The sequence below is a fragment of the Acanthisitta chloris genome, unplaced genomic scaffold (assembly GCF_000695815.1).
Source record: "Acanthisitta chloris isolate BGI_N310 unplaced genomic scaffold, ASM69581v1 scaffold44449, whole genome shotgun sequence".
NCBI classification, from domain to species: domain Eukaryota; kingdom Metazoa; phylum Chordata; class Aves; order Passeriformes; family Acanthisittidae; genus Acanthisitta; species Acanthisitta chloris.
This window is the reverse complement of record NW_008691753.1, coordinates 37,023-50,515: the sequence shown is the minus strand read 5'-3', so window position 1 is coordinate 50,515 and position 13,493 is coordinate 37,023. Positions and strand designations below refer to the sequence as shown.

At 43.3% G+C, this 13,493-nt stretch overlaps 1 protein-coding gene across 1 annotated transcript in view; it reads left to right on the top strand.

The window, feature by feature from the left end:
• Positions 1-5,219: 5,219 nt before the first annotated feature.
• LOC103809495 (ligand of Numb protein X 2-like) overlaps positions 5,220-13,493 on the top strand; it is a 16,936-nt gene continuing 8,662 nt past the window's right edge. Inside the window, exons 1-4 of the mRNA XM_009082331.1 lie at positions 5,220-5,608; positions 8,192-8,418; positions 9,819-10,015; positions 11,321-11,689. Of these exons, the coding sequence (XP_009080579.1) occupies positions 5,220-5,608; positions 8,192-8,418; positions 9,819-10,015; positions 11,321-11,689 (1,182 nt within the window). The remainder of the gene's footprint in view (positions 5,609-8,191; positions 8,419-9,818; positions 10,016-11,320; positions 11,690-13,493) is intronic.

Below are 13,493 nucleotides of genomic sequence, written 5' to 3'. Positions count from 1 at the left end.
AACCTGTCCCATTTCATGCACCTGAAATCCTCTTCCAAGTGGTGATGAAATTCAGCAAAAACTCCTTTTACAGAACACTTTTGCAGTGTACTTGTATCTCTAGAATAAAAATTTTTCCATTCTGTGAAACACAAAACTAATTCACTGAGTGAAAACTGTTCGAAGAAATTTTAGCAAAAATTCTGCCACTTTTTCTCATGGTTTATTGCTAGAGGATTGGGGTTTGCTAGGTTAGAATTCAGCTTGAACTTGCTTTTATGTAAGCAGGTGGGTCTGGGTTACTGCCCTGCTGGTGTGTGCCCTCAGTCAGCTTTGTCCAGAATGTGCTGCCTTTGTTTTGTCCACCCCAAAAAATGAATTAATTGCTTAGCCTTTAGTTGGAATGTTGCATTTCCAGTCTCCCAGGGAAATGCTGTTATAAATATAATAACTGGATCATTATTGCAGGGAACTATTACATAGCAGCATCCATGGAGCACGTGCCCTGCAGTCTCACGGCTAAGTCTATATCAACACGAGTGCTAAACTACAGCTGCACAAACCAGTTGTATTTCTAAAATATTTCATGGCACAGCTAGTTATTTGTTACTGAGAACCAATTATTTGACAGATTTTTTTTTTTTTGCTTTTTGGGTTTTTGTCGTTCTTTTTTAGCTAAAGCAGTTGGAGACATTCCTCTAGTCATCCATATCTGTCAGGAAGGATTTTACACTTGTGTTTTGTGTCCCTACTGCAGACTGGCTGCATGGTTCTTTATTTTGCAATATGGGATGTGCTCTAGCTTACTCATCATACTTATGGCTTTGTGAATCAGTTAGGTAATAGAAACAGTCTTGATTTTCCTCTTTTTTGTTTGGATTGCGGTTTGTGTTTTGAGTTTGTTGGTTATTTTTCCCAGGAGCTTCCTATGTGATCTTTGGTAGGTCCCCCCTGTTTGGGACACACTAAAATTTCCATGAGTTGGTGCCTCTGTGGGTCTGTATTTTAGCCTCTGATGATGTAATTTCTCAGTCTTTAAATGGGAATAGCAGCAATGTGATACCTCAAAGTGATGTCATTAGTTCAGGACCAAAAGTCACTTGTATCAAATGCTGGAATTGGATGAGCAGACAGGCCTGGGCTGAATTGGGCCATAACTTGTGCTTCACACCGATTGTGGCAGAGTGAAATTCCCTAAAAATAAGGAGCAAGAGCTGCATTTGGAAATACTGAGGCTTCAGGGAATAAGCTTGGAATCAGGAATGTTGGTCTTGAGGTACCACAGTCACGGCTCCTTCTTAGTCACTGTAGCACAAGTGGAGGCACAGTGTTGGAAAGATTTCTGAGATAATTATGATTTTTTAAAAAGAACTTTTTTTTTAAGCTGTAGAAGTGATTCATCAGTTCTATTTACAAGTCTGGGGTACTGAACAGAGTTTGTCCACTAGGAATGGTGCCGAGTGGTTCACTGTCAGTGTAGTTCTTGGCATGCTCCCTACTAGAGCTATTAACAGCCTTGTAGATGTGCAGGGAGGGTGTATATCTGAGGCTCTGTGCCCTGGCAGAGTTAAAACAAGAATAGGCAATGTGCTAATATTGTCAGGAATAGTCTTGCTTTGGCAGGAATATAGATTAGACTACCTGATAAGTCTTCTTCTTAAAAAAAAAGTCTATTCTTTGAGTCAGTGTTACAGTAAAAGAAATCCCACTTTTTTTTTAATACAAGGATAAAGGTGATCGCAAAGAAATCCTTTCTCTAACTCACATGGGGTAAGAAATTATGAAATCTAAAGAGATTGTTGATGGTTTATTTCCTTCAATTCTTTGTTATGAATAGGAATGGGGTGTATTACTTTCTAAATGATCCAGACTTCAGAGGCATTCCATGCATTTGGCTTTTAGAACAGCAGAGTCCATTGGAGCAGCAACACGTGTACATGTCAGGCATTTTCATGTAGTCAGTAAGTAGTAGCTTGGGACCAAGCTGGATTGTGTGTACGCTAAAATGTGTCAGGCCTGGGGAGAGAGCCCAGTACTAGAGAGGAAGGCAGGAGCAGGGAAGGTGCCATTGTTGGAAGGAAGCTGCAGAGGGAGAATGGTATGACAAAAAGAGCAACACAAGAACAAAAGAGGTTGTTTGGGGTGGTGACACATTTGATGGAAACTGCAAAAAGACCAAGGAGTTATCAAACTTCCCCTCCAAAGCTCAAACCCTGCAGACTCAGGACAGAGTCTGGAAACTGGCTTGTTGGAGCTGAGGGAACCATGCCTGTTAATGTTGAAACAGCTCATTTTCTAGACACTTCAAATCTGCCGTGTTGCACTGAAGTAGTCATCTTTGCTGAGTAAGATGTTAGCAATTCTCCTCTCACAGAACATCTGCTCTCTGACAATCCCTGGGCTTGTTTGAGCCTGCTGCCTCCCCATGCTGCTCACTGACTCCTGCCTTGCCGAAGGCTCTGGGCTGGGTTTCATCACAGAGGTGTCAGGCTTAGGTTCCCTGGTGTCTGCAGGAGTGCCTTCCTTATTGAAAGGACAGTGGGGTACAAGTAAAATCCACCTTGGCACTTGAAATTAAATCTTCACCCCTTGTTTTGAAGGATTGAGAAGTGAGAGAGCAGATCAGCTTAGAGTTCCAAGCAACTTTTTGTTTCTGGGTGATCCTTTTATCTTCCACGTTTGAAATTACTCGTAAATGGGACTCCTCTTGTATAACATTTAAACATAAAGAGCAGAGAATGAATTTGGTAAGCAATCTGAAAACCCCCCATATAAAAGTAGTTTATCAGCAAAATTACCTTGGGGTTTGTTTTTGCTGAGAAAGTAGATTTGTTTAATCACCTGCCAAAGCTTTATGCAAATGGTACAACCCGAAGTACAAGTAATTCGTTTTGGTAGATGTTTGTAGTGGAACTTTGGTGATTCATTGACTGCTGGTGCTGAGCTGATTGATTAGAATTGGTAGGTGATGTTAAGTGATGGTCTGATGTCGAAATGTTTCTTTTTCACTTGTAAGGTAATTCAAGAGCAGCTGAAGACTTTTGATAAGGCAAACAGTAGGATGCTTGTTTCAGGTGGAGGCAAGCACCAAAGAACAGGGGTATTTCTAGGGAAGCAGGGCATGGATACATCTGCTCTGATTTGCTCGTGTGCTGTCTGTGATCTGTGCTTCCTCTTTTGGGGAGCACCAAGTCAATCTGGCAGGAGTCCAGTATCTGATGTGGCTGTCAGAGAAGCTGGAGAGGGACTCTGTTAGGAAGTGGAATGATAGGACAAGGAGTAATGGGGATAAATTGGAAGAGGAAGAATTTAGATTAGGTATTAGGAAGAAATTTTTTCCTGTGAGGGTGGTAAGACACTGGCACAGGTTGCCCAGGGAGGCTGTGGCTGCCCCAACCCTGGCAGTGTTCACAGCCAGGTTGGATAAATCCTGGAGCAACCTGGTGTGGTGGGAGGTGTCCCTGCCCAGGGCAGGGGGTTGGGACTGAATGATCTCTAGGGTCCATTCCAGCCCCTTAACATACTATGAAACTATGAGTTAAGGAGTAAAATGCAAACAGGAGTGGTAGGTGTGTTCATCCAGCCTAAGTGCTTTCCTGAAGGGGAAGATGCTTTCTGGCTCTGCAGCAGCAGAAGAGAGAAGCAAACAACTCATGCCTTGTACCCACCTGGAACCGTGACAGTAATGCTTTAGTCTTTGAAGTGAAAAAGTTTCTATACCTAGGTAGAAATTGGCCTCTGAAATGGCTTGATTCTTTTGGTGATACCTTATCCCTTTAATTAAGTAGGTGACTTAGGCTTGACAATTAATTGAAGTGGAGTGATGTATGATTTTTATTAGAAACCCATGACTAATTTTTTCTTGCCATTCTTGCTATCTTATTGTTCTTGTCTACCCTCCTCCAAAACTGCTGCTCCGTGCCAGCCATGTCCTCCAGGCACTGGTGCAGACCAGTGTTCACTCTTGCTTAGGCTTTTACCTGTTCCAGATAAAGCAATTGTTTTCAGATATTTCCCATGTAATCTTTCAGAAATTTTCCATTTCATCACAGTTCCACAATTTTTTTGTTTTCAGAGAGTCTGACTTTTTACATAAACTTTAAAAAACCCCCAAACTCAACTGAAAACACTTCACCACCAGCACAACAAAAACCCCTACTGTGTAATACAGTGTTAGCTTCTGCCAGGACCACATTTTCTACCTCATTAAAATAACTGCCAGGTTAAAATATCCTCCCTGCAGTCATCTCTGTGCCTGTAATCTGCTAGCAAGCTCAAGTGAATTCTGTATTTAATTACAATTAGATTCAAAATGGATGTGACTGAAGAGGTTTCTGCTAAAATCAGTAGAACAGCAGCTACAAAGCACCCAATTTGCCCCTTGTCTCTTCTCTAGCTGAGAGGAGCTCAAGCCTTTCTGTAACACTACAGCAAACTGCGATGTGGACAATTCTTTACATTTTTTCCACTTAGGAAGCTTTAGTCTTTTTATAGGAAATTAGTTTCCATGGGTGAATTTAGGCATGGATGAGTGGGGAACAATGCAGTGTTTGTTAAAACAAATTTTTTTGAAGGGAGTGGGCTTAAGAGGAAGGAAATGTGGTTTGGATTTAAGTTTCTTTTGAAATTTCTTCCTTTTCTTTGACATCATTCCCATCCCCCCAGAATGTAAAACAAAAGTCCAAACACCTAGAAGTCCCCAAACTGATGTATCACCATACATATCTTTAAAATATTTGGTATGATCTGTAAAGCCAGAGAAATATTTGTCAGTTTAAAAATCCATCTCTTGTATATAATTTCTTTACCTTCCCTCTCTGGGTGGTTCTCCCTCAAGAACATGCAGCTTTTGTCTCAGCTTTTCTAGTCATAGAGTCATCAAGGTTGGAGGACACCTCTGGGTTTTATCTAGTCTGTGGCACTGGTGTGTGTGTGTGAAGTATTTTGAACTTCAATTTATACCTGTGCTGAATGAGGTCCTTGAATTCTCTGATCCCTGAGTTATTCCTTCACAGGGTTGTTCTGGAAGGAAAACCCCTAAAGGGTGGGTAGATAGGGGTGAAGATTCCGAGGGAGGAACTTAAGGGAGAACTACAAGTTGAATTTTTAATTGTCTTGATCTAGAGCAGACAGTGACTGGAAATGTCCCTTTCTCTCCCCCTCATTAGAGGTCCTCTGGCAGACAGCTGCTGCGTGACACTTCTCCTTGCTGCTGGTGAGAGTGCCTGATGCTGCCTGTCATGGCTGATCCCATCGCAGAAGAACACGTGTCCCAGCCTAGTGAACTCTGCTGTGAGTGTGGTCAGTTCCACCTCGTGCTGGACAATCATCTGTACAACTTCCAGGATGAAGTGGATGATGAACTCATCTGCCATATCTGCCTTCAGCCTCTGCTGCAGCCCATGGACACCCCCTGTGGACACACGTACTGTTTCAAGTGCCTCGAAAACTTCATGCAGGAGTATAACTTTTGTCCCATGGATTGGAAGAAGCTCTCCTTCCAGCAGTGCCACAAGTCCAGCCTCCTAGTTCGGAACCTGTTGGATAAGCTGATTGTCTTCTGCCCTTTCAAGACAGAGTGCCAGCAGACGATGCAGCGGTGTGAGCTAGAAGCTCATCTGCAGAACAGGTGCATTCCCATTTACACTGTCATATTGCTCCTTGTGTAATGCCATGTCTGTTGTGCTTCTGATCAGAAAGATCCACTCTCAGAGCAGTTCTTAAACTGGGGCAAGGTGGGACAGAGGGTGAGGCTGGAGAGGTGAGTAGGTGAAGACAGCGTAATTGTGCATGTGTGTGTTTAGGGAGCTCAGCTCACACGTGCTCTGGAGGCCAAGGTTGAGCTGCTCACCTGCAGGTCATCTACAGACACAAAACCTATCAAATATATATATATAAGTTTGTGTGATCTGATCCAGGGCACCCAACTCTGAACTGATTACATGCTTATTCTCCTTTCACTTGTGCAGTGAGGAAAGTGTCCAAGGCCAGGTTGGATAAAGCCTTGAGCAACCTGGTCTAGTGGGAGGTGTCCCTACCCATGGCAGAGGGGGTTGGGACTAGGTGATCTCTAAGATCCATTCTAACCCCTTAACATACTGTGATACTATGAAAGACAGGCATGAAGTCAACACTGAAAGCAAGGGATCATGCAGTGTTGCCAGTTTAATTGGTCCAATTAAGATGTGCAACACAGTCTTTGATTCAAGTACTGCAAGTCCCTCCAAGCTGCACATTATGCGTTGCTGAATCACCTACTTGTAATTCCATTAGGTTCTCTCATTCTTTTGTTGAGAAAGAGAAGCAAATGAAAATTACTGTTTTTTTTTTTTCTTCTATCCTTCTTGTGTGGAGAAAAGGAGACTTTCTGTTTTGGTGTTGGCAGGCAAAATAGTGTCACTTTAAAACAAGTGCAGGTGACAGAGGTCTGGAGAACCCTTGTTCCTACCTGGTTAATGATTGCAGGAAAGGGAGCTAAGTACAAGCCTTGCTGCAGGTGGAAGCAGACCTTCCTTGGCAATATGTACTTTGTCAGGGGGCAGTGAGGAATGCCACAGGCTTGTTTCCTTCAGTGATGTTGGAGCTTTTTGTGGCAGTTATATATTTAAAAAATAAACCAACCAGTGTGCAAGGAAGTTACATTTAAGATACCTTTGCAGTTCCAGCCAAGGATGTATCCTTGCAGTTCTTGCTCCTTTTTGGTCCCCATGAGCTGAGAGCTTGTGTTAGAGCCAGGGGAAGTGACAGAAGATGCCTGTGTGTCCCTTTACCTGGGTCAGTGAAAGTTTATAATCTCGTTTTTCTTGAACTAGTCCTTTGGACTGGTTGCTTGTTCTCAGGCTGAGCTGAGTGCTTAGACTCCAGGGCTGGGGCCATGGCTTATGCCAGGATGGGCCTTCCTTTCTGCTCTGTAAATCTACCCTGCTATCAGTAAACTTCTGTCACTTGTTAATCCCTCTGGCACTGGAGTTAAAGACAGAAGAGGGAGGTGCCCTTAAATGTTTACACTAGAGACCTGTCTGGAAAACCTATCATTCTCTTATACATTGCGCAGTTGTTTGTATCTTCCTTGGGGAGGATATATTCTAGGAACAGAGGCTATTTCATCTGGGCCGTAAGCATAGACTGAAAAATAGGGCAGGAGGGGAAAGATAGCAAAATTACACTGGGATTTGGGTATTCCTGATATTTTGTTTTAAGTGAGATTAACTGATAGCAGGAGACTTAAGGAAATGAGAAGCATCTACAAACTTATTTTCTTGGGGAATTCCCCTGCCCTTTGCAAAATGAATTTGTTCCTTGACATCTTAAGAGGAACATGGGCACAAGTGGATCAATCAGCTTCTGTCATTAAGTTTCAGAGTCATCTTACTGCTTGGAGAGTAAATGAGTAGGAATAAACCAGAGGAAGTAATACCAGGATGAGACTTGTTTAGCCAGAATGTAAATAGTCAAGTTTAATTTGAAAAGTGTCTCTGGTAAACACCCAATACTACTCATGTCTCTGAAAGTGATGTTTTTGCATTCATCACCCTCCTTACCTGTCACCTTTTTTATAAGTAGTCATGATAAAAGAGCTTGTTCTTCCTTACCCATTTGTGCTGAGATAGGCTGGTTGTGGTGTATCTGCATACAGGGCACATCTTGTAGGTATAATTACTTCTGAGACCTCTGTGTGGGGAGCAGGCACTGGGGTTAGACACTCTAAATTGCTCCCATTCAGGTAGAGGCATCACCTGCGTAGTCTGGAGGTGGAGTGTGTCTGAGGGTCAGGTCTCATGCCACAAAAGAAAATGTGTGTTGGAAACAAAGACTAATTCAAGGCTGAGCTTGAAACTTGAGCCACTTTGCATAAAGATACAGTTCATAGTCATCTCTGAAACGTCAGAGCAAAGTATTTACTTATATTTTAAGTATTGTTTCATTCATCGAGTGTTTGCCAGGTAAATATTTAGCAAGGGAGACTCCTGTTTCTATTACATTCTCCTTTGTAGAAATAATTTGCTTAATAATTTTGAAAGTAGCAAAACAACAAGCCTGCTCTTAAGCTGATACTTGTACAAGTAGAAGTTGAAGGTCAAATGAGAATAAATTTTAGCATCTGTGATATAAGCTTTGCAGCAGGTGAGATCTGAAACATGCTGCTTGACACAGTTTTGTCAGCCAGAGCTTGCATGCGCCAGAGAGCAGTCACTGACAATCTCTCTCTTAGGTGTCCTGGTTTCAAGAAATACAAATCTGAACTACAGAGGAAAAAGAATCCCATTTCCAAAAGTAAAGATGATGCTTCTACCAAGGGGGAGATAAACACGCCCAAGGATCCAGAGATACCAATTGGAGGCTCATCACTTGTGGCAGAAAGCTCTGGAGCTGCTGTGGTATCTCTAGGGACTGCAGAGCCTGGGCTGGTTAATCCAGCATTTGAGGAGACTGAAGAAGGTGAGAGTTTGATACGGAAGTGTTATTATGTATTTGTCTTTATATTATAAAAATGAGGTCATTATCTCAGACAATTCAGTTTTTAAAGTGTCCCCAGCACTCTTGGACAGCCTCAGTGCTATTCAGCCATTAGTGGCCATCAGAGCAATCTCTTTCCTCTGTTTTTCCTTGAGCAGAAGGGTGATGTATTTGTGTGCATCAGGAGTGGCATAATCTGCTCACATGCACAAAACTGTGCAAAACGATTTGGAGAATCTGTTAGACTGCAGTGAATATTTGCAGTATTCTTTGCAGAAACAAAGGCAGTCCCTGTCAATGTGAACATGGAGCACTTAAAGCACTTGCAGAAGCCAAATAATTAGTAACTAGGAACTGTTCCAGGTTGTTTTTAATCTTGTTAGGAAAATTAAATATACAATCCGTTTCCTGGAGTGGTCAGTCCCTTCCTAATGGTGTGCAGCAAGCGTGTGTTTATAGCATAAGCTAGGTTTTGGATGAATAGTCAGTTCTGAAAGCCTGGCAGATAAAATAACCAGGTCCACTTCAGTGTAGCATTACTTGTCTCAACTCCAGTTAGGAGGCAGCAGTGTGGAAATCTCTGCGCCTGATTTCAAAGTTAGTCTCAGCTTCCAAGTGTGCAGACGCTGGAGCTGACAACCACTGTGCCTGGGACAGAGGTGATACACAGGTCAGTTCAATTCTCTGTTGGCTTTTTCCTGAAGTACACCTGGAGCAGGTTTGGCATTTCTTGTGTGACAACTGCCCTTCACCCTGACAGGCAGTGCTCCAGGCTTCATTAGTCTTGGGCCTGCCTAAATGTCCCAGTGCTGGGAGATTTAATATGACTTGCTAACAACAACTTTCATCTTCAAAGTGAAGCATTGCTTAATCTTCAGTATGCTGGGAAATAGCCAAACATGACTCCTGTTTTACAGGGGGGATGGGAAAAGAGGAGCAAAGGAAATTAGAGGAAGGAAGTTGCAGTGAGCTGCCTGTGGTAAAGTCACCAGAGCAGCAAAGCAGTAATTAGAGCTGGGTAGTCCCTAATGGGCATCATGGAAATTGGAATTTGTCCTGTGTGTGCTTCCAGCTGGCCAGCTGTCACAGGAGAAAAGCAAATCTCTAAAGAGGAGCCAAAACATACTGAAAGCCCTTCAATAAAACTCAACCGATGTTAATAAAGAGTTTAGATTTACTCTAAGCTAGGAGAAGATGGGAAACATTCTGGAGAAGATGTAAAGAAATAGAGGCTTTTTAAGCTTTTCATCTGACCTTATGTCTCCTGATCGCTGCTTTCCCTCCAGATGAACACAACACACCAGGAGTATGAATCTTGTGGTGCTATGAGAGGCAAAATTCTATTAATGTCTTGTTTTCTTCTCTTCAATTTCCCCAATCAGACCTTCCTCAGAGAACTAGTCTCGTGGCTGAAACGACCACAATTGAAATTCACCGAGAAGACCCGGAGGAAGAGCTGGGGATGAGGATAGTTGGGGGTAAAGACACCCCACTGGGAAACATTGTTGTTCAGGAAGTGCTGCGGGATTCTGTGATTGCTGCAGATGGAAGAATAGCACCTGGGGACCATATTCTTGAGGTATGTAAAGCCTAGTAGCAGTCCCATTGCTTTTCTTGACCTGAGATGAGGGCTGGGGGAGGAGAGTTCCTTAGAAAAACTGGAAAATCTCTACAGCTGAGGGTTTTAAAGCACTGATCAGGCAGATACACAATGCTACTGACACACTGTACCTGCTGGGGCTGAGAAGCAGAGTTTTGAGGCTCCTTACACTCATATTCCCCTTGCATGTTTGATAGCTTTTGAAAATGTAGACCATTTCAGATAAAGTAAAATATTTCTGTCTGCTAAATTTCACACAGTAGCCCCATTTCTCTCCAAAGGGCTCTGCTCCAGTTAGGAAGTGTTACAATTGCTTGCTCTGCGATGTTGCTTAAGCTGCATATTCTCTATGGGCAGGTCCAAAGTGTAAGACCTTATGACTTGAAGTAAGCATCAGATACGTAATGTGAGTAATGCAGAGCACCAGCCCCATCCCAGGCCAACCCACAGCCAGGTGTAGTTTCCAGGTTAATCACACTGCGTGGCAGTGGGTGACCAAGGTGACAAAAGCTTTGTGTAGCAAGGAAGTCTAAGCACAGCAAGAACTGTTAGCACCTCCAGCCATGGCTGCCCAATCATCTGACAGCCATGAAAACCTCATTATCCTGAGGACTGTGGCCATCAGTAAGGTCTGGCAGCCCCACAGACACAAGTGGCTGATAGTCTCTGGGTGGGTGTCTTAGGCAGACCAACAGAGTAACTTCTATTTTATGCAGTTGGATTGTAAATGTCTCAGTCTCAGCTGGACTGTAAATAGGGCAGGGCCCCACACTTAATAACCCCATTAGCATCCTAAAAGACTGCACAGAATCTTATGTAATAACAGACAAAGCAAAAAGTAGCTTCTCAGAGTTACTTTGGTAAAAGCATGATTAGACAGATGATTCTAAAGTTTGTAGACTATGGACCACTCTTCAACTTAAGAGTGAGGGTAGGCAGACTCCAATTTGAGTCTTCTCCAAGTGTATATTGAATGCTGGAAGTTAAGGAAAAGCAGTTCTGCATTGCCACAGGATGGAAACAATGATTGGCCATTTGTTGGTGTGTGAGTTGTCCTGTCTTGTCTCTGTCCTCAGCTGTTCACCACCAATTAGTCTAATTTAATCTGTTTTCTTCTTCATTCTCTTTTGGAAGACTCTGCTCTCTAATGTGCATTAGAAGCAGCTGCTTCAGTCAGAGCACTGCACAGGGTGTTTGACATCCTGCCCCAGCCTGGTGATGTTCCACACGGTGGATGGTGCCTGAATTATGTAGGTTCTGATTAGTGACTGTTTGTCTTTCTAGGTGAATGGCGTCAACATCAGCAGTGTGACTCATTGCCAAGCTGTCTCCTTCCTGCGCCACCCAGGTCCCGTTCTCCACCTCATGGTCCTGCAGGAGAAGGGGTTTTCCAATAAGACTGTACAGCAGGATTCCACTTCTGCTACAAATCGGGAAGTGATCCATGTTACCTTGATAAAGAGGGACCGATCTGAACCTTTGGGAATCAAACTGATCAGGAAGACTGATGAGGCAGGGATTTTTATTCTCGACCTCTTAGAGGGAGGTTTGGCAGCCAAAAATGGGAAGCTGAGTCGGAATGACAGAGTCCTGTCAATAAATGGACAGGATTTGAGGCAAGGAACACCTGAGGCTGCTGCACAGATAATCCAGGTAAGCTAAGACATGGTGAGGTGGTATGGGTAGTGACTCTGCAGCTGCCTTGACTGATGGCAGGGCTCCTGTTCTGACCCAAGGGCTAGCAGATCACACTAGAGCAACCTGCATTCCCCCAAATACCTCTTTGGGAAAGTGACTTCCCTGCGGATGTGTGGGAAACACCTTCCAAATGAAGATAAACACGAAGAATGGGAATCCATCCTGAGTCATCTCTAAGAGTCTGAAGTGAGGCAGTTGCTCATAGCTCAGCAGTTCATCTCAGGCAATTGGGTCTCCTTTGTGCTGAGGTGTGTGAAGCCTTTCTTGCAGTGTGAATATATGTATGCACTGTGTGGAGTCATGCTGCACACAAGGACGGATCAGGACAGCTGCTTGTGGTCACACAGTCAGACTGAAGGGGCTTGTTGGGAGAGCTGATAGGCTGGCAGCACAGAACACAGCACTTTGCACTGATTTGAAGCCCTTTCTCCTCATTTTACATGGATTTGGAAAGAAAATCTAGAAAATTGTGAGGCACCTCAGGCTAAAAACATTCTAAGATACTAAATGGGTAGAAGAGGAGGGGTGGTCTTTGCCTGTGCAACAGAAATGTGCTCCTGTTGCAGCATGCCAAATGTTTTAGTGAAAGGAGTAGGCAAGGAATTTTGGTTAAGGGATTAAGGATTGCTGTGTGTGCAGCAGATATGTAGACCAGTCTAAATTCTTTGTCTCCCTAGGCAAGTACCTCCAGTTTGTTTTTATCTAAAGATCCTGACACAATACATCTCATCACATACTGTTTATATCCCAGAAAGGATGTGAGGTCAGCCATGAGGGTGAGCCAGTTCTCTTCCTGGTAATCAGAGGAGCACAGTGGCATGGGAGAAAAGAACAGAAAGAGTAGAATTCCAGTACTGAGATCCTTTTATATGTTCTGCATGTGATTCCATTCTGTGGCCTCTCAGAATCTGTTTGCATCCCACAAGTGCTGCTGTGCTTCTGTTGCAATGTGCACGGATAACTCCCATCTGAGGATCTCTTTCTTGATCCTACTGGAACCAGTAACCAAAGTCTCAGAACTGGCTTCATTAGGTGTGCAGATTGAATTCCTTTTGAAGTGACATTTGTGTAAAACTGAAGTTTTCCAAACATTAACTATTCTTCTGAGACTTAATTCAAATTCTTGGTTAAAAATAACTTTTATTTTTATTCCAAACCATTTGCAGAAAAGCATCCTTCCAGCTGGGTTGCATCAGGTACCACTCACAGCTCTCTCTATATGCACAGCCATATGTACTGTACATAGTCAGGTACCCCTGGGCAAAGGGGAGGGCAAATCCCCATTTCAGGATCTGATGTTACAATATATTTTATGAAGATATGGATGTGTGTCAACTTGTCTGGGGGAAAAAAAAAAAGGTTTTTAAAATTTTGTTTCAGAAAATAAAACTCTGCTAGTTTAAAAACTAAAAAGAACTAAAACAGCTGATGCGGTCCCTTTTCCAAAGCCAGGGAATTCACTGCTGCCTGGGTGTTGTGGTGTCAGGGAAACAGGGTCCTGTGGGAAGAAGTGAGAGCTGCAAAGGTATTTCTGTCATCCATGGCAGGAAACGCCCCAAGTCCTTGTGCCAGTGCAGTCCTTCACAATAAGATTCTGTCAGGTAATCTGAAAGAACAAACCAAATGAGAAGAGCAGGAACAATAGTGAGTACTTCCCCTGTATCCCTGCCAAGGCTAGACATACAGCTGGTTAAGTGTTTAATTGGCAGCAGTCTCAGACAGAAGGTCATGTCTTCAGGTACTCTGGGAAAAAAAGGGG